General features: G+C 36.7%; 1 protein-coding gene across 4 annotated transcripts in view; it reads left to right on the top strand.

Annotated features, from left to right (window-relative positions):
* The window catches only part of LOC142875587 (E3 ubiquitin-protein ligase MARCHF8), a 151,687-nt gene that overhangs the window by 49,249 nt on the left and 75,220 nt on the right, over positions 1-27,218 (top strand). For all 4 annotated transcript variants that reach the window (XM_076010286.1, XM_076010288.1, XM_076010284.1 and 1 more), the window contains one exon: positions 13,508-13,687. In XM_076010286.1, the coding sequence (XP_075866401.1) occupies positions 13,586-13,687 (102 nt within the window). In that variant the 5' untranslated portion in view covers positions 13,508-13,585. The remainder of the gene's footprint in view (positions 1-13,507; positions 13,688-27,218) is intronic.

Raw genomic sequence — 27,218 nt, 5'->3', positions numbered from 1 at the left:
CATGAAGGCTGGAAAACATCCTTTAGACTTAACATGGAAAGCATCGTTGACCTTACTATACTGAAGCCAGTTGCAGTTAGTTGAAATGTATGTGTAAAGTGAAGAAATGTGGAAAGTGAATGTAGACAACTCTTTCTAGAAGAGCAGGGTAGATGGAACAGTATCAGGATATGAATAAGGAGTAAAGTGAAATTTTCTCCCTTTAACACAAAATTTTTTAAAATTTTTTATCATTTGGATTTTTTTCTTTTTTTGAGAGGTTGAGGATGTTGGTCATTCACTCATTGTATCACATATATGACCTCAAAACAAACAGAAAGGTTCAGAATGCACAAAATCTTGGTTGACCATAAAAATATTAACACAAATACAACTCAATCCCTTCTTATTTTTTTTTTTATGTCCATCATTAGGGAATTTACTCAGCGAGTTACACTACAGACTTACAGTGCAGTTGTATGCAACAACAGTTAAAAGCGATGAGTTGCATTTTATTGACATGGAAAATTGTCCAAAAATATTAGTATCCTTTTCTTAATAAACATCCATTTTTTTAAAATAGCATCTTCAGTTGATATTGCAAACTAGAAATTTTTATTTATTTATTTATTTCAAGAAAGTATGAGAGTACAAACATTTTGGTTGCATTTTATATCTTTGCCTCTCGCTAGCAAGGGTTAGAAGTATGCCCTTCCCCCTCCACAATGCTCACCACATCCCTCAGATGTGGGTCTACTCCCTCAACAATCCCTGGTGAACACCACCACCATTTGGGCACCGTAGTGTTAATCAGTCAGTACCAATTTGATGGTGAGTACATGTGGAGCTCATTCTTCTGAGCTGTTTTCACCTCACTTTGGATAATGGGTTTAAGCTCAATCCAGGATAATATAAGCGGTGCTAGCTTACTGTCATTTCTTAGAATTGAGTAATATTCCATTGTAAACATATACCAAATTTTAATAATCCACTCATGAATTGACAGACACTTGGGTTGTTTCCATGTCCTTGCAATAGTGAATTGTGCTGCCATAAACATTCGGGTGCAGATATCTTTATTATAGAATGTCTTATGCTCTTTGGGATAGATGCCTAATAATACTATTGCTGGATTGAATGGTATTTCTATTTTTAGCTCTTTGAGGTATCTCCAAATTCTTTTCCACAAATTTCATCACTTCAATAGTGATCCACATATAATGTCATTTTTGGATAATATGTGGAATAGGTGTTGATCCATTTAAGGTCACATTTAGTCTCCTACCTGTTACTCTCTTCATGCTTTCTGTTTATTTTTTATTTTTTTGCTCTGCATGTTCAGAGAAACTTCTGTAGTAACAAACTGTAGAAGTGATCCTTGAAAATATAATCTTATCTTTATCTTGCCATTTATTTCTTCCAAATATCTTTAACATTTAAAAATAAAAGTAATATTTGTATATATTTTTTGAAAAATGAAATGTAAGCCCAAACTCTCTTACTGAAAACTCTTGGGTCAGAAATATTTTGAAATTCAGAAATTTTCAGGTTTTAATAAAGGCAATCTGCTACATATAATATATATTATCAAATATCTGTGTTGAGGCCTGGGTAATACCCCTTAATCAAACTTAATACTGTTTCTACATTGAAGTATAATATTTATACTAATTAGCTTTAGTGGAGTCTATGAGTAGCTTCATATCAGTTCAGGTCAGGTTTTGGCCCCAAAGAAGGTCATACAAAGTAAGGTATTGTTGTTAAGAATGTAAAGAAAGGCTAGAGTTTTTTGTTTTTGTTTTGGTAGTTTTCTGAATTTTAGAACGATGGTGAGGAGGTTGTAGTACCCAGTGACCTGTAATGAAAAGCAGTAATCCTTTGCTCTACTCCTTCACAATCTTTGTCCTGCTTCCCAGAGGCAGCTGCATATAAATAACCTTAGTTGTTTCTTCTGATAGTTGCTTCCATGTTTTCATATGATATGCTCATAACTATTTCTTGTCTTATAAATATTAGATATTGTCTGTTTACTTACATTGGACTCCACCTACCTTCTCCCTATCCTCCTGAATTGGTTATATCAGTTTGCTTATATCATTATAATGTTTATACCATTATTGGTATTGAGATTCCTGCTGTTCATTTTAGAGCCAAATGATTATTTTCTTTCTTTTTTTGTGAGACAGAGTCTCACTTTGTTGCCCAGGCTAGAGTGAGTGCCGTGGCGTCAGCCTAGCTCACAGCAACCTCAAACTCCTGGGCTCGAGCAATCCTACTGCCTCAGTCTCCCGAGTAGCTGGGACTATAGGCATGTACCACCATGCCTGGCTGATTTTTTCTATATATATTAGTTGGCCAATTAATTTCTTTCTATTTATAGTAGAGATGGGGTCTCGCTCTTGCTCAGTCTGGTCTCAAACTCCTCACCTCAAGCAATCCTCCCGCTTTGGCCTCCCAAAGTGCTAGGATGACAAGTGTGAGCCACTGTGCCTGGCTTAGAATTTTATAGTATATATACTTTGGTGTGGATTTAAATATATATATATCCATTGTGCTGGGTACTTAGTGGGCCAGTGCTGGGGACTTGTATCTTTCGGTTCTTGGGAATTTCTTATATCATTTCTGATTATTTCCTTCCCTCCTGTGTTTTCTCCTCCCTTGTGGAACTCTTTTTGGGTCAGATGTTGGAATTCCTGGACTGATCTCCAGATATTCTTTTTTTTTTTTTTGAGACAGAGTCTTACTCTGTTGCCCGGGTTAGAGTGCCATAGTGTCAGCCTAGCTCACAGTAACCTCAATCTCCTGGGCTCAAGCGATCCTTCTGCCTCAGCCTCCCAAGTAGCTGGGACTACAGGTATGTGTCACCATTCCCAGTTAAATTTTTCTATATATTTTTAGTTGTCCAGCTAATTTCTTTCTATTTTTAGTCGAGACAGGGTCTCACTTTTGCTTAGGCTGGTCTCAAACTCCTGAGCTCAAACAATACACCTGTCTTGGCCTCCCAGAGTGCTAGGATTACAGGCGTGAGCTACTGTACCCGGCCTCCAGATACTCTTATATCTACAAATACTTATATATTCTGTCTCTTATTTTCTGTGGTGTATTTTTTGTACTACCTTCTTGGTAATTTCTGTGACTTGATTTTCTAACCCTTCTATTGAATTTTTAATTCGCTCATCATTTTTAATTTTCAAGAGTGCTTCCCCCCAGTCTTACCATGTTTTGGTTTTATGGCTGCTGTATCATCTATCATCTGTATCTTTAAGAGGGTATTGATTGACTTATTTAAAGGGATTTTAAAAACTTTTCTTTATTTCCCCCTGTTTTCTTTCTTGTATGTTTTTATTATATATGTGTGTGTGTGTGTGTGTGTATAATGTGTGTGTGTATATATATATATTTATTTTGAGCTCTTCTAAGTTTGATCAGTAAATGAGAAAAGACCGAGCACAGTTTCTGTGAAATGGGTTAGATTGCAGTGAATTGAGTTGTGAAAGGTGAGAAAGTGGAGAATACTGTAGACAACTGAGAAATTTTAGTTATAAAGGGAAAGAGGATAGTAGCATTGAAAGCATTTGTTTTTAAATATGGGAGACCCTTAAAGACTTAAAATTCTGTACTGATGTTGAATTTTACAATTTATATATAGAATTCATGATGCTATACATAAATTCTAGATATTTTCCTTGGAAAACTGATTTTGTTACTTTGTTAATGTGAAGGAGCCTTTAGGAAGGAGAAGATGGAAATATAAGGGGAGGAGACTGGCTGATAGAGTGAGGCCCTGAATAGCCAGGTGAGGAGAGGCTCACAGAGCCCCAGATGCATTCCTAGAGCTGGGGGTTCTTCTTCCTTTGAACTGCATAATGTAATTTACATAATTTGTGAAAGGACCAGAGCCAGTATGTAAGTTTATAGGATTGGTGGAAGGAAACTGAGGAACTTTTTAAATAAATATTGTTTAAACAGTGAAAAGGCCCGGATTCCATGGTCAGATCCTGAGTATATGGGCATTTCCCATACAAGGAAATCTGTTAAGAAAAGAACAGTTCATTCTCTTCTGGTGGAAAGAAGACTTTCACTATTTGAGAATAAGAGGTTTCTTTTATAACCATGACTAAAAGGAAAAAAAAACACTGGTAGCCAGTGTTTATTATTATTTTCTGTATTTTCTAAAAGATGGTGATTCCTGCCACATGTATGTTTCTAGCATAGGAACAAGGACAGACATACTGGAAAAAAGCAGTGTAAGCAACAGATAGCCTTGTAAGTGCTGGGCAAATGCTCAGACTTACGGACAGTGGACAAGTATTAACCTTTGCTTGCCATGTTATTTATGATGCTGTATTCCAACTTGCTAGCAGCTCGTGTTCTGAGCTTCCATTTCTGTTGGTGTGTAAAGGCCATTCCATTGCAGTCACATTTTGTGGGAAGTATGGCAAACTTGAAATAGTATGACATGAAAATATTAATAAATTAGTCCTACTGTGTATACAAAATGAAATAATACAGTCTCCAAAATCAGTAATTTTGGAATGAAAGTCAGATGTAATACCACTGTGAAGAAAGGCAAACTATTTCTAAGATGCACCATGCTGTTTTGTAAAGGAAAGCACATTGCAAAAGTATTAGCGGTAATGCTGAAAAAATTAAAGGGAAGATAAAACAAACCCTATAATGGTTGTAAACCTCTGTGTCTGGAGAATGTGTCTCTTTCTTTATTTCTGTAGGAAAATTAGACTTGAATTCTGTGAAGGCTTCAAAAATGCATTCCTCACAGACAATGAGCCCTTTATGGTTGTATATATTCATTGATAATATAAAATGTTGACTATTGCCAACCTGTGATGAACATCAGCTTTCTATTTTAGCTCTTTGAAAAATATATTTACGTATAAAGAAAAGACAAATATTTATGGTGATGGATATCCCAAATATATGATTTGATCTTTATAAATTATCTGAATATGCTAAATTATCATATGTACCCTGAAAATATGTAGATATAGTATATATCAATAAAAAAATTAAAAATATTTAAACTATAAATAATATATCATTACTAAATATTTAGAAAATAGAGAAATGAAAAATCATTTATGTTGTTACATCATTAACTGCTACTGGCATTTTCATTACATCCCTCCTAGGGTTTTTGCTTCTATATTCGTAAGGCTGTAATTGTAATGTGTGTGCAACTTTTGTCACACCTAAGCTTCTCTATTGCTTATAAAGACCCATATATGTTCCTTTGATTGTGCTAGTACTGCAGTTTACTTAGCTTTGCCCCAATTTGGGGAAATTAAGATGACTTTGTTTTTTCTTGTTGTTAATAATGTTATGTTGAAAATCTTGGGGCCTGTAAAATTTTTGCATATTTTCCCAGGCTGGGCTTACCAATGGTAAGCTTTTCCGTAGTTTCTGAGCTTTGCTGCTCAACAGTTTTCCCAATGGACCTTCTGAGTTTATTATGCTATCAGAACTCTGTGAGAACACAGGTTCAACACATACTCATCACTGACAGGTTTCAACATATTTTTGTAGAATTTTATAAAGGAAAAAAAATGGTTCCCTGAGCTGTTGCCTTTATTTGATTATTAAAATGTTAAGTGATCATGATCTACAATTTGGTTTAACTAGTTCTATGTCCTCATTTATGAAATGGCTGTTCCTGTGCCCTGCCTATTTATCTATGGGGATTTTAATGTTCTTCTATAAAAAAGATTTTAACTTTCTCTCCCGTATAGTACACATATTTTCCAGTCTTGTTTGCCTATTCATTTATTTTGTTTTTTAATTATGGAATTGTATCTACAAGCTTTTTTTGTGTTTTTTTGCATTTTAATTCTAGCCTTAGAAAGTCATCCTCTCTTTAGTTCTTTAATATATTCATTTGCAATTTAATTTTATTTTAACATTTAACCTTTATGTCCATCAGAGAATTTATTTTGTTGAGTGAAGTGTGATTCTGAATTGACATTTCCCCTTCCAGATTTTTAACAAATTATCCCAACACCATTAAAATTTTTTTTTAATTAATTTTTTATTTTTATTGATGTACATATAGTTGTATATATTTATAGGGCTTAACACCATTGATTGAATACTTTGTCTCTTTTGTATAATTTTGGGCTGCTTACTCTGTTGGCTGTTGTACTCTACTATATGATTCAGTCAGTTTCTGGACTCCATTTTCAGTCTTGTACCCGTACTTTGCTGTTTAGTAGTAATTGACTTATACTGTTTTAATATTTCATAGGATACATCTCCCTATTGCTTCTTCCCTAGTATTTTTATTTAATTAGCTCATTTATTCTTATGCATAAGTTTAGGATCATTTTGTCACATTAAGTCTTGCTTATAATTTGATTAGATTTACATTAAACATATGCTTTACTTTGGATAGAACACACCTTTATTATAGAATTCAGATATACTCTAAAATCACAGAATTTTTTTCATGAAAAGTTCTTTAGTTTTTGTATAATTTATCTCTAATTATTTCATGCTTTTTTGTTTTGTTGGTATACAGGAATGTTGGTGACATTAATATATGTATATATTTTTCTTATACTAGAATACATTATTAATTTTATATAAAATACATCTTTAACTGATTCTAGTAGTTCTTAGAAAATTCCTTTGGATTTTAGCTTTTCCATTATACTATGAAATTCTCCTTTTATTTTTTAATTAATTAATTATTATTATGTTTTTCAAAGACAGGTTCTCTCATTCTGTTTCCCAGGCTAGAGTGCAGTGGTGTCATTATAGCTCACTGTAACCTCAAACTCCTGGGTTGGAGCCATCCTCCTGCCTCAGCTTCCTGAGTAGCTGGGACTGCAGGTGTGCACTACCACACCCAGCTAATTTTTCTTTTTTTTGTAGTAACAGGGTCTCATTCTTGCTCAGGCTGGAATTTATTTTATTTTTGAGATAGAGTCTCACTCTGTTAACCAGGCTACTATGCAGTGGTGGGATCATAGCTCACTGTTGCCTCAAACTCCTGGGCTCAAGTCATCTTTCTGCCTCAGTCTCCTGTTTAGCCAGGACTACAGCTGTGTGCCACTGCCCCTCCCCCCCATTTTTAAATTTTTCTGGTAGAGATGGGGGGAGTGGCTCTCGCTGTGTTGGCCAGGCTTCCTTTTATTTTTAAGTTTTATTACATTGGCAGAAAAATCTAGCCATGCATTAAAAAATAGCAACGATAATATGCTTATTTTGTTTTTTAATTTGATTAGAATGTCTCTAAGAATTTTGCCATGTGAATATGTTAAATTTTGGTTTGAGATGGATTTTATTTTTGCAATAGATATTTTTTAATGTTAGGGATTCTCCCTTGCTTTCTAAAAGGTTTTAAAATTCTTTATTGATGTTGGATTTTATCATTTACTTATAGTGTATAATGACATAAATAACTGATTTTACAGGTTTTTCTTGGAAAATGAATTCTATTCCTCTGTGTTCAGGTGTCTTGATATGCTGGTGATTCCCAGTCTGCGTTATGAACATGTCTTGGATTTCTCAAAGGCATATGAGGCTCAGTTGTCCACATTGAGCTCACCCTTCACCCTGCTCCTCTGTATATGCCTGTTTTGTGAATATATAGCCAGAAACCAGGGCATGGTGTAGACCTCTCATTAGGTTATGTTAGTTCTTCTTTCAGTTGGTCTCTCCTTTGATATCCACTGCTTCAGGTCTGGCCTTGATGACTCAGTGCTGACATCCACAACTGGTCTCCTCACCCCTCTTACTGCTTTTTCTCTTTTTGTTTCTGCTAGCTGTTGTGCACAGGCTTCTCATTTGTTATAGGAAATGTACTTCCAATAAAGGCAAACTTTAACCTAAAGTTGTTTATTCTAACAATGCCAATCAGGAAGTTAAGATACAACAATTCACAGTGGGGAGGAGCAAGGTGCTGCTGAAGCCTGGCACCCTGCGAACAAGGGCGCAGGGAGGCATGCGGACTGCTCCTGGGTGCCCGTTCCTCAGGGATGCTGCGACTGGCATCTTTGTCTTCTCCTAACTCCCTTCTTTGTCATCTGTATTTGTCCACATCATTGTTGTTAAAATGGGTAGAATCTTTCATGCATCTTGACCATCTGGAAAGCACATAGAATAGTTTGATTGTTAACCACACTGGTTGTCTTCAGGATTGGGCCTTCCTACCCACTCCCCTTATGGGGATGGCATCCTCAGCCTTGCTCCCCCTCAGAATCAAGCTGCTTAGAGATTGTAAATAAATGTGAGAAAGAATTTGAGGTTCCATTTGTAAAAATTTTGTGTTAGACTGAGGCATAGAGGGACATAAAATAGTACTGGAAAGACAAACCAAACAAACAGACCTTTGTGATGTGAGAGGAACCACTGCAGATGCCTGGAAAGGCCTGCTGGCAGATGTGCTGATGTTAAGAGCCCCTACATTTGTGTACATGGACACAGTCTTATTTGATCCTCACAGTAACCTTTTGAACTTGGTAGAGATTATTATCCTTTTCTTTTTACAGACTAGGAAACAAAAGAGTTTAGAAATTCATTAGTTTGCCCAGCACCACACAGTTAGGATCAGGACTTGAACTTAGGTTTCTGATTACTGATTTTGTGCTTTTTCTATTGCCTTCTCAAAACTGGAAGAGTGAGATAGGATAACAGTGGCCCTAACATGTCATCTGGATAAATTGCGTTAGCAATAGAGCACAAAAGAAAAAAAAAATTTTCTTAGTCCACTTTAGTGAATTCCATATATATTTTTACATAGGTTTTTTTGAGCTACAGTTTACATCCATTATGGTTAACTGATTTAAAGTATATAATTCTATGGCTTTTTGTATTCTAAAAAGTTCTGCAACCATCACCATAGTCAGTTTTAGAACATTTTCATTACCCTAAAAAGAAGCCCTTTAAGCCACCACTCTCTTCCATTTACCCATTCCCACCCCAGCCCTTTGCAACCACTATTCTACTTTCTGTCTCTATAGATTTATCTATAACTTACCATTTGAACATTTCATACAAATGTTATGATATGGTCCTTTGTAATATAATATATGGTCCTTTGTAACTGGCTTCTTTCATTTAGCATAATTTCTTTTAAGGTTCATCCCTATTGTGACATGTATCAGCACTTCATTTCTTTTTATTGCTGAATTTGAATCTATTGACTGGATATACCACATTTTATTTATTTATCAGTTGATGGACATTTGGATTATTTCCACTTTTTGGCTGTTATGAATAATGTGGTATGAACATTCATGCCAAGTTTTTTTGTGAGGAAATGTTTTCCTTTCTCTTGGGCGTATATCCTAGGAGTGAGATTGCTTGGTCATACGGTAACATGTTTAACATTTTGAGGAAAAACCAGAATGTTTTCCAAAATAGCTGCATATATTCCCACCAGTAGTGTATAAGGTTTCAGTTTCACCATGTTCTTGCCAGCACTTATTATTTGTCTTTACGGACATAATTAATAGTTTCGATTTATATTTTCATGGTGGCTAATGATGTTGGGTACTCTATTTTTCATTGGGTTGTCTTTATATTAGTGAGTTATGAGAGTTCTTTATATATTCTAGCTACAAGTCCCTTATTAGATGTATGATTTGCAAAATTTTCTTCTGTTCTGTAGGTTGTCTTTTCACTTTCTTGATGGTGTCTTTTGAAGCACAGAAGTTTTAATTTTATGATGTCTAATTTGTCTGTTTTTTCTTTTTGTGAGAAAGGGATCCAAATTCATTCTTTTGCATGTGTTTATCCAGTTGTCCCAGCATCATTTGTTGAAAAGACTACTCTTTTCCTGAGGAATGGTCTTGGCACCCTTGTTGAAAATCAGTTGATCATGGATACATATAGGGGTATTTCTGGACTCTAAATTCTGTTCCATTGATCTTTATATCTGTCCTTATTCCAGTACCACACTGTCTTGATTACTGTTCCTTTGTAGTAAGTAAGTTTTGCAATCTGGAGTGTTCCTTAGTAGTAAGTATGTTTTGTAGTTTATTGTTCTTTTTCGTGGTTGTTTTTAGCAATTTTGAGTTCCTTGAATTTCTGTATGAATTTTAGGATCACCTTGTCAGGTTTCTGCAAAGAAGACAGCTTAATTTCTCTATAAGGGTTGCTTTGACTCTTTTGATCAGTTTGGGAAAAATTGACATCAGAGGACAATATTAAGTCATCTTCTGATCCATAAATGTGGCAGATCCATTTCCAGTCTCTTATGCCAGCTTTGGCAGTCCAGTTCTAGATATAAATGTTCATATTAGGTATGCTGTATTTTCCAAGTTAGCATTAGTGGAATTGAAGTCTTCATTCCTGGATTGTAGGCAGAGTACAGAGATTTAACTGTTGCTCTTAATCAAATATGAATTCAATTGATATAAAACAGCTATCTGGAAATTATGTAAAGAAAATATTATAAATAATACCTTGTTTGTTCTTTTCATATAACCCTTCACATAAAAAATGGCACGGTCTTTTTTGTGGTTTGTTTGTAATCTTATTTTTATCCTAACTAGGAGAAGGATTGCTTCATACAGACTTTAAGTCTATTGCCTAGAGGTGGGGTTACATCTCAGAAGAGGAGCTTAAGTGACTATGAGGAGGGATGTCTCTCTAAACTTAACAAATAATTTATTTTTAACAAATAAAACTCTCTTCCATTTGTGTTTCTTTGGCATAAATAGCCCTTCCCAGGTTTGTCATCAGCATGTACCAATGATGTAATAATGATGATTATTTCAGAAGCACCACAGGTAGCTATTGAATGGCATGATAGGTAGTGGGGCTCGGCATGGTCAGTTTGACTAAGTATTCCAAGAGGCCAAATGGAGTTTGTCATCTGTGAGAAAGGACTTGAATGCATTAGTGATGAAAAAAACTGCTCACCACTGACAATAATGATCTCCCAGAAAATGTAAAACAACTCAGCAGTGTCTCTTGTCTTTCTGGAACTGCTTGAATACAAACATTCAGACCATTTCTTGGCCACAGTAGAGCCCCATCTTGTGCCAGCCTCATCAAAGGCTTAAAGTAGAGTAGGTGATATATAATATTTTAACATTAGCATCATGTATTCTGTTTCCCTGGGAATCTTTTTTATGGAGGTTATTAATAATCACTCACTTGCAAAATTAGACTTTTAAAACTAATATTATTTTAGCTAATCTTCTTGTATATATTGTTCCCTTCCAGTTTTTTGTTCCTTCCTGTTATTTGTTGATTCGAGTGTGTGAAGGAATCCATTTTGTGAGTCTTGGTGCTCTTCTGCTTTGTTAGTGTGGGACCAGCCTCACAAACACCTGCCTTTGGTCTAGAGTACAGTTTTAGGAGAGATGGAGTAAATGGCTGCTTTTCAAATGTGGCCATAAGATTGTCAGGCCCTGTTGTTTACCCTCCCTGCCTACTGCCTCACCCCCAATATCAACCCCAGTTGATAAATGAAAACCCTCAAATTGGAAATTCATTCTTTTGTTTTAAGGCTTCCATACTCAGTTAAAATTTGCAAAAATGAAGCATTACTCCATTAAGCCTTATGGATAATTTATATTTAATTGGTTTTGTATGCAGAGTTTGATAGATGTCAGTGGGGGCAGTGGGGAGAGAGAAAGAGAAAGAACACACAATTCAGTTACTATGCACTTTGGGGGAATGTAGGAGAAAACCAGAAAAAGGGCAGGAGTGTGTTTTGTGAAGCAACTTTATATACAAAGTAACCCCCAAATGAAGGAGCTGCTAAACCAAAGAACGAGGCAGACAAATCCAGTTTGTCAGTATGTTTACTGTCAGGGTATTTTATTGGGGAACTTATGGACAGAAGCTTGGTCTCCGGCAGCGGCAAGACAGGTAGATTTCTATCCGCATTATTACTTCCCCCAGGGCTTATATACCACAAAGAAAAGGTACACTTGTTTCAGAGAGAGTATGTAGGAATTTGCTTAAAGGCACGAATTAGGGTAACATCATGGTTGTTTTGACCTAAGGGTAGGATTTATGATAAGTATGTGCTCTTAATAGTAGATAAAGTAGAAATCTTTTTTTTTTTTTTTTGAGACAGAGTCTCGCTTTCTTGCCTAGGCTAGAGTGAGTGCCATGGTGTCAGCCTAGCTCACAGCAACCTCAAACTCCTGGGCTCAAGCCATCCTCCTGCCTCAGCCTCCTGAGTAGCTGGGACTACAGGCATGCGCCACCATGCCCGGCTGATTTTTTTTTATATTATATATATTAGTTGGCCAATTAATTTCTTTCTATTTTTATGGTAGAGACGGGGTCTCGCTCAGGCTGGTTTTGAACTCCTGACCTTGAGCAATCCGCCCGCCTCAGCCTCCCAGAGTGCTAGGATTACAGGCGTGAGCCACCACGCCCGGCTGATAAAGTAGAAATCTTAAAGTCTTTCTGGGAACTAGGGTTAATCATAAGTCAATGTAGTGGATTAGCATGTAAGATGGAGTTACTTTTAGCCTACACAGGGCGTCTGGAATTGTTAAAAGACAGCTTATATAGACACTATTATTTGACCTAAGAGCATTCTCAGGAATGTTCACAAAAATCCCCATCTTCCCTAGGAAATCCATTAGAACAGTGTTTGGCAAACTACAGACCTATAGGTAAATCTAGCCTGCCTCATGTTTTTTTGTAGGTAAAGTTTTATTGGGGCATAACTACTCTCATTCATTTATATGCGATTTCTAGCTGTTTTCATGCTATAATGGCAGAATTGAATAGCTGGGACAGATTTGGCCTACAATGTCTAACATATTATCTATCTTACCCTTTATAGGAAGTTTGTCAACAACTGGGGGAGAGAGTGTAGACTTTTGGAAATTTAAACATGGATCATCTTGAATTTAATTCTGACTGCTTAACCTCTGATTTTACCATTATGTGGACTCAAGGGCAGCAGTTTTAAGGGAAAATCACTGCTTATATCAGGATGATTGTTTCATCATGGAAAAAAAGTTTAACTTCAAAAACGCTCTTTTTTTCTTTTGGAGACAGGGTCTCACTCAGGCTAGAGTGCAGTGGCCCAGCTCACTCCAGTCTTGAACTCCTGGGCTTAAGCGATCCTCCTGGTTCAGCTTCCTGAGTAGCTGGGACTATAGGTGCACACCATCATACTTCTGGCTAAGATTTAAAATTTTTTGTGGAGAAGGGGTCTCACTATGTTGCTCAGGCTGGTCTTGAACTCCTGGCCTTAAGTAGTCCTCCTGTCTCAGCCTCCCAAAGTGCCAGGATTACAGGTGTGAGCCACCATACCCGTATGAAAAATATTCTTACAACAAATGGTAACGCTGCTGTGTTTTAAACCTAAGTAGCCAATGGAACATTAATCTCTGATTATATGTGTACCTGATCCATCAGCCTCTTTCAGGTGCTCCCATCTTATTACAGGAGAGAAATTATAATTTTTCCCCTAGACATTCATTGTAACTCATTGAAATATGAATGTAAATATAAAATGCTAATCTCACATTTGGAAATTTGAAGTGTTTTTTAGCACAGTTTTGTTTATTCTCTCTTCACTTTCTCTCAGCTTGAAACCCATGGCCTAAAATGACTCTACCAGTGGAGACCGTCTTCCGTGAAGAAGACCACCAGATAGGAGGCTGGGATGAGCATGCCACTGCATCAGATCTCTGCCATTCCATCCCAGGATGCTACCTCTGCTAGAGTCTACAGAAGTAAGACCAAAGAAAAGGAGAGGGAAGAACAGGTAATGGGAGAATATTTTTAAAGCTTTGTTTATTTTTATTACATTTTTATTAAATATGATCTAGAACAATACTTAAGGTCTAAAGATAAGGTTTTTCCCAGATAGCATACTAATAAGCACACAAATAGTTGTACTCAGAAGAAATTGTGTTTTGGTAGATTTCAAGGTTTTCAGATTTTAGTGTAAACTATTCTGCTTATAAATGACTTATTTATCTTAATCGGTTAAGTCTGCCTGATTATATCTGATAAATCAGTGAGGCAAAAGTCTTTGAAGTCTCAGAACATGATGCAAAGAAGAAATTTATTTAAACAGAAATTTGTGAGCGCTCTGCCTGGTGCAGAGGGTATCATAGTTAACACTGCAGAGCCTGTCTCTGCACTTTTATGGCTTACAACCTGGCTTGACAGTTAAATGTGCATTACAGTATAATAAAGTCAATGATGGGAGACATTCAGGAACACCTAATCCTTGCCCAAGGGATCAAGAAAGTCTTCGTGTAGAAAATGCCATTTATATAGAGAACCAAATGGTGACCTACAGTTAGGAGAAAGGTCCCAAGTGGGGAAATACTACGTGCAGAAGGCCCAAAGGTTACAGCAAGATGAGTTCAAAGAACTTAAGGTAGAATAACTTGCATGTGAAAGTTTAATTGGATAGTGGCAAGATAGGAGGTTGGAAGAATTAGCAGGAAGCTACCTTAAGGAGTTTGGATTTATCTTTGCACAAGAATGAGTGAATAATCAGATTTTTGTTCTTAAAACTTTTACTCAGGCTTGCAGTTTAGGGAGTGAATTACATGAGTGGAAGGAAGACTTGTGGATTATTTAATAACTTCTTTACTTCAAGTTTGGCAAACTTTCTGTAAAGGGCTAGGTAATATTTTACACTTTGTGGGCCAGGCAATCACAGCTATTTGGCTCCACCATTGTGTGAAAACATCCAAAGACACTATATAAATGTATGAACATGACTGTCTTCAGTACTTTTGTTTACAAAAACAGGTGGCAGGCCGGATTTGGCCCACAAGTCAGTCCCTGCAGATCCTTGGCTTAAAGAAAAGGTGATGGTGACTTCGTCTAGGATGGGGTAATAGAGATGGAGACGTATTTAGTTTATTATTCACTGGGCTTGACCATTGCATGTGGGGAGGGACAGGGAGGAGTCAGGAATGACTCTCCGCTTTCTTCCTTGCATTCACAATGTGCTTTACAAACATTTGCTCATTAGTTCTTGTAGTATTCCTATTTTATAGTTAACTTAATCTTTGCCCAAGTCTATACAAATCTTTAATCAAGAATTAATAAATCTCTTGGACTTGCTCTTTGCCTTGTGCTTTAATAGCTCCTTTTACATTTTTTAAGATTTTTTTCCTTTTGCTTTTAAACACCTCTACTGGGATATTAATTAATGTATAGTAAATAGCATGTATATAAAGTATGCAATTTGAAAAGTTCTGACAAATGTATACATGTGGGTTTATAGTTTTCATAGAATTTGGAGGTTTTTGGCTATCCTTCAAATACTTTGTCTATCCCCTTTTCTTTGGGGGCTTCATTATACACATTAGCTCACTTGAAGTTGTCCCAATGTTATAGTTTTAGTTTTTTAAAGTTATTTCATTTTTAAAATTTTTTTTCTTAGAGGTAGAGAAAAATTTATTTTCTTGGCAAACATGGGCTCTACCTTTTTAACAATTGTGAATAATTTCACATAAGCAATAATACAAGCATACATTTTGTATAGTAACAAACACAAACCCATTCACAATGGCAAAGTTTTTTCCTGTATCTCCTCTCAGACAATCTGATGACATTTATCTGCTTAGACATTAGTTTCTTAGAGCAGGAAGTACTATCACTTCAAACTGCTGCAGACAAAATGTTTACAAGGTATATGAATCCTAGATAAAACCTGAACCCTGAGCTACAAGGACCCTGGTGGCCTTCTCAGCCCACTTAGTTTGACACTGTGAAATCTATGATCATATGAGAATTGCTCATTCATTCTAAAGTATGTGTGTTTACTTAGGGATATTTTGCTTATAACCAAGTGGTCAGCCTCAAAATATACAGCTGCTGTGGGAAGGATAAAAGGGGAAAAATAAAAGATTAATCTCCAGTTCTCATGGGAAAAATCTTAAGAGCAGTTCTCCTTGTTAAAAGAAAAAGTTAATAAAAAGTGTTTTCATGAAAAGATAAGATCCAGACATGTTAAGACAATTTAATCATTTTAACCTGATGCAGTAATTTTCTTTAACATAGATACTATCCTTACTACCCAGGGAGACAGTGGCTTGGGAGAGTCTTTCTGGAAGAGCCTTTAGTTAGTAGCTGCCTAGTGTGAAATTAACCTCAGGATATATTTTTCTTTCTGTGTTTTATTTTGGATAATTGTACTTGCTGTGTTTATAAATTCATTAACCTTTTCTTCAGTGTCTAATTTGCTATTTATTCCATCTAGGTGTATTTTTTATCTCAGACAGGTAGTTTTTATCTCTGGAAATTCACTTTGGGTATTTTTTGTATCTTTCATGTCTTGATTCAACCTTTTGAATTTATGGTATACAGTTACAATAACTGTTTTAATGTCCTTTTCTGCTAATCCTAGCATGTGTGACTATTCTGAGTTTGCTTTTTTTCTCTCACTTGATATCTTCAGTTTTATTTGTAGATAAGTTTTTTTTTTCTAAGATAGCTGTAGAAGATGAATGTAGATAAGTTTTTATTTTAGTATAGTTTTAGATTTACAGAAAAAATTGTGAAACTTGTACAGAGAATTTCATATACCTAACACCCAGTTTCTCATATTATTAGCATTTTAGAATACGTTGGTGCATTTGTCACAATTAATGAACTAATATGAATATATTACAATTAACTAAAGTCCATATTTTATTCAGATTTTCTTAGTTTTTAATGAATGTCCTTTTTGTGTTCCAGGATTTAATCTAGAGTGTACTATATCACATTTAGCAATGTCTTCATAGCCTCACGGCTATGACAGCTTCTCACTTTCCTTGTTTTAGATTACCTTGACAATTTTGAAGAGTACTGATCAGGTATTTCATAGAATAACTTTCTATTGGGAATTGTTTGATTTTCTTTTCATGATTAGAGTAGGGTTATAGGTTTGGGAAGGAAGTCCACAGATGATAAATACCATTTCATCACATCAAATCAAAGGTACACACTATGAACATGATTTATGACTGATGTTGACCTTAGCTACCTGGTTGAGGTGGTGATTGTCAGGTTTCTCCACTATAAAGTTACTCTTTTTCTCCCCTTTCATATTGTATTCTTTGGAGGAAGTCTCTATGCATAGCCCACACTTAAAAGGATGGGGAGTTCTGCTTCTCCTCCTTGAGGGTGGAGTCTCTGCATAAATTATCTGGAATTCTTCTACATGGGGGATTTGTCTCTTCTCTTTTCTTTATTTAGTAATTATGTTAATATGGACTGATGGTTATTTTGTACTTTCAGTTATGATCTAATACTACTTTACCTTTTTGCTCAGATTTTTTCAGCTTTGGCTGTTGGGAGCTTTTTCGGATGGCTCCTATACCACTTTGACATAACCTCCATCATTGTAGCTTTGAGCACTTTCTTACTTTCTGGCAATACATGATACTCTAGGCTCCTCTCATATACATCCTGCTTCAGTCCTAGAATCAGCCATTTCTCCGAGGAGCCGTGACTCCTTTTATTGAAGAATGGTGTTAGAAACTAAGATCTAGGTGCTAGGTGTTTGAGTTGGGTTTGATTGATTGATTTTTCTTTTCATTATTGTGTTTTCATACTTCTTTGAATGCCTAAAAATGTTTGATGGGATGCCAGACATTGGGAATTTTACCTTTTTGGGTGCTGCATATTTCTTTATTCCTATGAATATTTTTGAGCTTTGTTCCTTGGATGCAGCCAAGTTACCCAGGAACAGTGTGATCCTTTTCGCATTGTGTTTTTATTTAAGACTTTTTAGGTGGGACCAGAGCAACATTTTGTCTAGGTCTAGTTATTCTCCATTAATGAAACAAGACTCTTTTGAGAACTCTACCCAATGCCTCGTGAATTATGAGGCATCGATGCTGTTCCTGCCTGTGCAATGCTTTTGGATTATTTCCTGGCCTTGAGTAGTTTTCTTACTTGCATATGCAGATGTATATTTACCTGAGTACTTGAGGGGAACCCTTAGCAGATTCTAGGGGTCTGTCTGTGTAGCTCTCTCCTCTTCAGCACTTTTTTGTCCTGTGAATTTTAGCCAACTTGGGTATCCCTGGACCCTCAACTCAGTCTCCTCATCTCAGGAGTCTGCCAAGTGGATGCTTTGCCCTGTGCCTTTCTCCCTTACGTCTCATTTCCAAATCAAAGTTTTGAGCATGAGTGCATTGAAACCTAATCATGTCTGGAACCCAGGTTGCAAGGTTTTCTGAAAAATACATTTTTAAACTTTCTGCCCTTTACCCCTTTAAAATAAGATTCTGAAAGAACTAGTCTATATCACAGTATTACTGAAAGGAGATAAACAAAAAGGTAATTCAGTGATTAGCTTATATTTAAATAGTAACTATAAAGTTCTTTTATGTATTTGTGTATAGCCCTATTTCTGGCCCTATTGGCCTCACCATCTTGCTTCTGAGGTCCACAGGAAGATTTTACCATGAAACATCAGGATGATGGTCATCTAAACACATTTATATTTGCTCTAAAAATATGTAATGTTTATTATGTATTTATTATATGTAATTATATGTAATGACCTAAAATACCATATTCATCTGTACGGGACATCTTCTGAAAAGATGGCCACACAATTGTTTAAATGTAACAGTATTTTGAAGCTCAGTCACCACACTTCTTAAAATTTGTTCTCTTTCCTTTACTAGATAAATTACTCCCTTTTAAATCATAACAACCTAATATTTAATATAAGGAACCTGGAGAAAACCTCCTGACTTTTAACATCCCAGAATGTCCAGAGGCATGTAGCCCAATTGCTAGTTAAGTGTTTCAACCTATTCTATTATCGTGGCCCACTTGTTTTTAGGGCCATGCTAGGACATCTCCTATGATGCTGACCCACTGCTTTCAAAGGCAGTTCTTTAATGTGTTTTGGCTTTCAGAGATTTCAGATCTGGTATAAGAACAAACTGTCTGTAGCTTTCTCTTACTAACAGTCCTACTTTTTGCTTCTAGCAACTGTAAGTCTTATTCTGCAGGATAAAAATGCCTCATTTCATGTGTGTCATAGTTGGGTTTCTGATAATTCTGGTTGTTCTCTTTCAGACCATTTCTATCTACTTTATCAATATATATTTAAATGAAGAGATAAATATGTATCTTTAAAATATACCTGTTCCAAATTGTCTAGTTAGGCATCGCCATCTGTGAGGTCATTTGCATGGCTTCTTGAATCATCCATGTACCTTACCTGTGAGGGTCTCAAGAGATTAATATTCTCGTACCTAGTAACCAGGATTTCTTTTGTTATCTGTTTACCTTGGTCCCTGGAGTGATTTTTTTCACATCTGCATCTGAGCATGTTTGTTTCTGTCTGGTAATCACAGCTGTCGCTGAAAACCCCTGGGAGCTTCTCCCAGTTTGCTTAGTCACATAAAAAATGTGTGACTTTTTAAAGGGTAAAGGTAATACACTTACCCTTTAAGAACCAAAGATGACTTCTTCTTTACTAAATGGTCATTTTCTGCCTTATAGGCTTGTTTTCTTTGAAAATGAAGAGATGAGTTTTGATGTTTTTATAGAAATAAGAGAGCATGCTATTATCAAACATTAAATTCAGGTTGATCAATTTGAACTGCTACATTTTCTTTTGCATACATAGGTTTTAAAGCTTAAATGTGGATAAAATTATGTGCAACTTGGAGGTCCTATAATTTTTAATTTTCTTAGTAAAGAACCAATAGTACTTACTGGTTCTGGCTATTTTATATATTAGCAGCTTACCTATCTCAGCCAATTCTTACATAAAACTTGGACTGATGACACTTTGCTGTTTACTTAGAGTATAGAGAAGGAAGAATGTACAAGATGACTGTGGCTGATCTCTGGATGTTTGTCTAGTGAGAGTTTGCTACATTAGGAGTCTACGTGATGTAGGTAAACCAAGAGCCTAGCCTGGTTATATGATAAATGAAGCATTTACAGTTGGTTTTAGTGTGTTACATATAAATTGAGTGAAGGTGATGTATGAATACATTGTCTAGGTATCACTGCAGGAATTGTTGATTATGACTGTCATTACTCTCTTGTACCTGTCCTATGTGAATTAAACAACTAAGTTGCAGATCATTTTTTCCAATTTTCTGTCAGTAACTCTGTTGAAAATAAGAAACCACTCAAATTTATTTTTTAATGCAGAGATTTCAATTAATAATACTAATCCTAGTGTACTACAATAGTTGTTCATGGCTTTTGCTATCTGATGTCATCAAGAAGACTCTTACTTTACACATGAAAAAACAGATCCAAATGCCTTATATGAGGTCACCTGACTGTGTGTATTTTTCCCATATTGCTTTTTTCCTTCTAAAAAATGCTTTCACATGAATATAAATATACTGCACACATTTATTCTTTCATTCATTTGTGCATCATATATTAGAAAGAATCCTGCCCTCATGGAGCCTGTAGTCCAGTAAGGAGATAGGAAAGCACCCGTGTGGCTGAGTGTAGCAAATGCTCTGCTAGCAGCTTCCCCTGTGTGGCGTAACCAAAACTATCTTGTTCTGTGATATATCTTTCTTCATTCCTGGAAAAGTCTCAGCTATTATTTCTTCAAATATTACTTCTTCTTCATTCTCTTGATTATCCTTTTCTGTGTGCTGCACTCTGGTGATTTCATCATCATTTCATTTCAGTCTACTCCGGCCATTGAGATTTTTTATTTTAACTTCTACATGTTTTTGTTTTTTGGGGTGATAGAGTTTTGCTCTGTTGCCTGGGCTAGAGTGCAGTGGTGCCATCATAGCTCACTGCAGCTCAAACTCCTGGGCTGAAGCCATCCTTCTGCCTCAGTCTCCCGAGTAGCTGGGACTACAGGCATGCCCGGTTAATTCTTTTTTCTCTCTCTGTATTTTTAGTTGCCTAGCTAATTTCTGTCTATTTTTAGTAGAGACAGAGTCTTGCTGTTGCTCAGGCTGATATTGAACTCCTGACCTTGAGTGATCCTCCCACCTCAGCCTCTCAGAGTGCTAGGATTACAGGCGTGAGCCACCACTCCTGGCCTTGACTATATATTAAACATTATTTTGTTATATTTTATCCAGGATTTCTGTGTGTTTGGAGATGGGAATGGGGTGTTGTATTTTTTGGAGCAGCTCTGAAGTTCCAGTTTGTCCAGTGTACTACTATGAATTGTATGTGTATATGTATGCACACAGAATTCTATTGTAAAAATTTTAGATTTCTAGACATGAAAATTCCTTACATTTTATAGTAAATATGCTTGACACATCTCTGTTAGTAATTGGAAGTAGTAAACAGTCATTCTGTTAATTCTTTACACATGGCCATTTTATAGCATCTAATAGTGAAGCTACTACTAAGGATTTGTTTTATTTAACATAGCCAATAATTATATAATGTTTACTTTGTGCAAAGAACTGTTCTTGTAAGGGATTCACAAATACTAATTCATTTAATCCTGACACGAGTGCTGTAAAATATACACTATCATTGTTATCCTCATTTTGTAGGTGAGGCACAGAAAGAATTAGTTGCCCAAGGTTCTTTGGTTGGGAGATGGTGGAATCGGTATTCAGACCCTCTTCTTCACTGACTTGCTCTTTGCAGGCTACTCAGGCCAGCCACTTGGCTATATCTTTTTAAACCACATGTCCCCCTAGTGACCTCACCCATCTCCACTCCCTCTGCCTGTTCCAGCGTCACGTGATAAGTCTATATTGATTTCGATTCAGATGTTGTTCTCTTTGCTTTCTTATGTCTTTATTAATTTAGTCATTCTTTGAACAAATATTAAAGCACCTGTTACCTAGTGGGTGCTATGTCAGGCATCAAGCATAAATGTGTCCTAACACATTCACTGTCTGTGCTGCCTAATTCCCTCCCAGGCCGTGTGCTGTCAGTCCCCATGCTTCCTCTGTAGCATAGGCCTTCATCACCTGTACAGCTACAGCTGCCTTTGTATTGGTCTCCTTATCACCTGCTTCTTGCTATAGCAGGCAGGAAAAATAGACAATTAAACAGTTCAGTGTGGCAAGTGTCATTGTCCAGAGAAGAGCCCCTGACTCAGTTTTGTGATGATAGGGAATGTTTTCTGGAGGAAGGGATGTCAGACCTGAGTCCTTAAATAAGAGTAGGAGTTAAGTGAAGTTATAAGAGGATAGTGTTTAGTACAGAAGGAACAGTGCAATGCAAAAACTCTTAGGAGAAGAGCACATGGTATTGTTGGAATACTGAGAAGAACTCATTGTGGCTGGGACTTGAAGTGTGTAGGTGGGCAGTAGGGAGATGAGGCTGGAGTGGCGACGTTGATGCTGAGAGCAGTGAGACATCCATGAGGGTATGGAGCAGGTTGTTATGTAGTTGGAACTCTATTTTAGTGAAGCCGCTGTACTGTTTAGAGAATCAGTTTGGTGAGGAAGAGAACACTTAAAGGCTTTTGTACCAGTCTGGATGATGATATCCTGAACTAAGGAAGTGGTGTTGGGAACAAGAGAAGTGACCAGATGGCAAGGAGATGGACAGGAGGCAGTTTGGGCAGTGTGTGGCTGATGGGTGTGGTGGTCAGAAGTAGTCGGGCTCTGACCTAGACAGCAGTGTAACATCCACTGTGCTAGAGGAGGCGTGGCAGGAAGGATGGTGAGTGTGCTGGTGGACACACAAGTCTGAGGTCCTTGTGGGTGGGCTAGCTGGAGATGTTCAGAATTCAGTTGTGTCTGAATCTTTAGATAGGAATCTATCTAAGCTAGAGAGAGAAAGATGGAAATTTTAGAATAAAAGAAGCCCTAGGAGTAGATGAAGTTGTAAAAAAAGTAGTGTGAGGGGTATGGGTGTGTGGCAGGATGCCAAGGATGAACGTCCCCATCTTGCATCAGTGTCTCACAGACACCCCTTATCAGGACAGCAGGCACCTCTGCTGACAGATACGCTTAGTGCTTGCTGCATTTTGGAGTATTTCGTATCTTTCTTCCATACCACATTTGCACAGGGAATGAGCTGTCACCCTGCTCATCTGGTCATCCTAATGCTGAGTTTGTGCGTTTTTCATGTTTGCTTATGAAGAACTCAGTTTACCACACTTCAGAAGCCTGTCCTTTTTGAAAGCAGAGCAGGGGACTGCAGTTGGATTCACATTACTCAGATAATATGTGAATAACTGGAGTAACTACTAGTGGTACAGTTATAAGGACATCTTAATAATATCTTTTGACCCAGGACTTTGGTTTTAAATTAGGCTTAGGCTGATAAAGGCATAATGCTCATGTATTACTAGCTGTATACATAACTAGCTCTTCTAGGCAGAGTCACATGCCCAAATTGTGAAAGATATGCTCAAGTGATTTGTATTGCACCCCAAGATTGTTAACCAAGATATGCCAACGTCTGTTCCCTGAGAGCAAAAGTCCTATCTTCTAATTATCAGATTGCCCTAGGGTCCTTACTGAACTTGAATGAGCCCCTGCTTATTCCTTGGAAACTGGTGGAGATGAAATGGCTAATTTGTGGGAGGTGGTCACTCTGTGAGTGTCACTGTCTTGCTTCTGGCATCAATGACCCTCCCTTACCAATTCACAGATAGTAGTTGTCATCTCAAATTTAACTCAGTCACATAGGCTAGAATCTTTTACAAATTGAACTTTGAAAAAATTATTTTATTAAATTCTAGGTAATGTTAAGAATTTTTTGAGGAAAATTTGAACTTTAAACCTCTCACTTTTAAGAAGCTGCTTATCATGAAAAACAGAAACATGTGAAGGGACTGTTTTAGATTATTTATTTATTTATTTCAGGATATTATGGGGGTACAAACCTTTTGGTTACAAGTAATGACTTTGTCTCACCCAAGCCAGGGCTAGAGGCATGCCCTTCCCCCATACAGTGCACACCGCATCCATTAGTTGTGAGTTTACTGCCCCCCCCCAGGACACCCAGTGAATATTACTACCATGTGAGCACCTTAGTATTGATCAGTTAGTACCAATTTGATGGTGAGTACATGTGGTGCTTGTTTTTCCATTCTTGTGATACCTCACTTCGAAGGATGGGCTCAAGTTCTATCCAGGATAATATAAGAGGTGCTAGATCACCACTGTTTTTTGTAATTGAGTAGTATTCCATGGCATACATATACCACATTTTATTAATCCACTATGGATTGAAGGGCACTTGGGTTGTTTCCACATCCATGCAGTAGTGAATTGTGCTGCCATAAACATTTGAGTGCAGATGTCTTTATTATAGAATGTCTTTTGTTCCTTTGGGTAGATGCCTAGTAGTGGGATTGCTGGATCAAATGGTATTTCTATTTTTAGCTATTTGAGATATCTCTAAATTATTTTCTACAGGGGTTGTACTAAAGCAGCCCCACCAACAACATAAGAGTTGTTCCTCTCTCTCCACATCCACACTGGCATTTGTTGTTTTGGGACTTTTTGATAAAGGCCATTCTCACTAGAGTTAGGTGATATCTCATTGTGGTTTTGATTTGCATTTCCCTAATGATTAGAGATGGATAACAGACTTAAACCTCTAAGGCATGAAACCATAAGAATCTAGAAGAAAATGTTGGGAAGACTTTTCTAGACATTGGCCTAGGCAAAGAATTTATGAAGAAGACCCCCAGAGCGATCACAGCAGCAGCAAAAATAAATAAATGGGACCTGATCAAATTAAAAAGCTTCTGCACAGCCAAGGAAACTATCATTAGAGTGAATAGACAACCTACAGAATGGAGAAAATATTTGCTTTCTACACATCCGGTAAAGGGCTGATAACAATAATCTATATAGAACTTATAAAAATCAACAAGAAAAAAATTAAACAACCCTATCAATAAATGGGCAAAGGAAATGAACAGAAACTTTTCAAAAGAAGACAGAATAAACATATTTTAGATTTAAAGAGACTAAAAAGACATAACCAATGTAATATGTGAACCTTGATGGAACCTATTAGAAAAAATAAACAGCTATAAATTATGTTTTTTGGACAACTGGGAAATTTGAATATTGTCTATATATTAAATGATAATTACAGAATTACAGCTAATTTTATACATCAGAGTATGTGTATCAGAGAAAGAAAGGAAATGTGGCAAATTTTATAACAGTTGATGATGTATATAAGTGAAGGAAATACAGGTATTCATTGTACTATTCTTTCAGCTTTTTCATAGATTTTAGGTTTTCAAAGTGAAAAGTTTTGGGGAACAAAAAAATATGCTTATTAAATGTGAGATAAAGCCAGGGTTGCAGAAAACAATCATAAACAGTAAACAATAAATAATTTAAAAGCTAGTGTTACCTAACACTTCCCAGATGTTCATATACTTTTAAATCTGATTCCAAATTTTTTCTTATCTTATACAAACATTGAATAATGTTTATGCTCAGTTGTTGAAATAGAGTTCTGTTTTTTTTTTTCTCAACCACAGCCAACTCAGAAGGAGAGTTCTGTTTTTAAAATATAGTTATTTCTAACTATTGATGATATTCCTGACCCATCACATTCCATCACAGTGACAGACTGTCCAAAATGGAAGATGTGATTAGATTAGGTTTTCTTTGTGTTACATTTTAGGAGACTTTTTTCCTTGTTTAAGTTTTTTTAAGTTGTGCTATCAAGTATCTGTACTTAACAAATTCGTAGCTCACTCAGTCTCTCATTGACTTTTCTTCTTTGACATGTTAAGGAATAATCTTCACACTGGCATACTCATGTGTCTCAGTCCATTCAGGCTGCTATAACTGAATACCTTAGATATTTACCTTAGATATCTAATATCTAATAACATAAGAGGGTGTAATAGTACATAGTCCAAATGTTGTTAGGATGCTTTCAGGTGCAAGTAACAGAACAGCCAATCCAACCTGGCTTTAATAATGAAAAACTTTTCTAGCTTATAGAAAAGGATGCCCATATAATAGGGCATGGTGGGCTTCAGAGATAGTTGATCCAGTATATCAGATGTATACTTAAGGGCCCAGGTTCTGTCTGTCTGTCCTACCATTCATGAGGTCTGCTTCATTTTAAGGCATGTTTCCTTTTATGGTCATGTCAGTAGCTTTGTGCATGGGAAGAAGAGAGGAAGGGAAGCTTCCTGTTGCTCACCCTAAGGGTGGGGAAGATATTTCCCAGATATCTCCAGCAGATACCACTTCAAGAGCCTCATGAATTAGGCTCTTGCCAGGCAGCCTACTCCAGGGACAAAGGGTGAGGTCAGCATCCCTGAGACACGTGGTCACTGGGGAGAGGGAGAGGGATCACAGAAGAGAATCAGGGTTCTGTTGAGGAGGAGGAAAGGGAGGGTCATTGTGTGAGCAACCAACAATTCACTGTAGTCTTTTTGTTACAGTGCTGCTGTCTTGCCATCTATTACTCCATAAGTCTTTTGAGTTAGAAATATTTTTGATGAGGCCATATCAGGGCTTTTTGCTGCTGTTTTGCTTTTCTACATAGTGTGATTTCTGTTTAAAGATGGCAGAGTAAAGCTACATTTTAAAATATCCATTCTTAATTAGACTCAACGGTATCTACGACAACTAGGTAAAAAGGAAGAAATATACCAGCAGCATATTCAGTAAAGAAAATAGCTCATGGTCAGTGAGAGAAATGAAAGTTTCCAAGAATTCAGAGGGCATGGCTCAGAATCATTCTTTTTTGAAAAATTTCATTTTTAATTATTATGAGTACATAATAGTAGTATATCATTATAAGGTACATGTGATGTTTCAATATAGGAATATAATGTGAATTAATCAAATCCAGGGTATCAGAGTCATCTTAATCCTATACTGTGCAGATGCTCTGTGAGAGAAAGTGAGTGAGCAAGATACTGAAAAATCCCTAATGGCTGTGGCAGAAGAGTGGGTGGGTCTAGGCAGTCCTCTTAGGAGCACTGGGAATTCCAAGGGACTGGAAGCCCTTCCCTGAATGCCTCTCTCCTGTGACAAGGAAAACATACTGGAGATCACTATTTTAATGTGTCTAAGCTGAGATGGAAGTAAAGAGAGGTAGAATAGTGATCAGTCCTAGAGCTCATTATTTTCATCAGGAACTGGAACTAGCAGAATGCACAGCAGAAGAGAACATCTAGAAAGCAAGTCTTTTTGTAGAGCAGGAAGTGGAAGAAGAGGCACATTGTGAGCCGCAGGTGACAGGGCTCCCTTCTTTCACTCTTGGGGTGGGATGGAGGAGTGGGTAGTCAGGAAATGGAGGAAAAGGAATGTTACTGCAAAGGAGGAAAAGAACAACCTGGGCTGACTTTCTAATGGACCTGAAATCTCATAAGGCTTTGAGGGAATTAAAGAAAGTTGAGGAGGAACAGAATA

Source organism: Microcebus murinus, chromosome 14 (genome assembly GCF_040939455.1).
Source record: "Microcebus murinus isolate Inina chromosome 14, M.murinus_Inina_mat1.0, whole genome shotgun sequence".
Taxonomy (NCBI): Eukaryota; Metazoa; Chordata; class Mammalia; order Primates; family Cheirogaleidae; genus Microcebus; species Microcebus murinus.
This window is presented reverse-complemented; position numbering and strand designations above follow the sequence as displayed.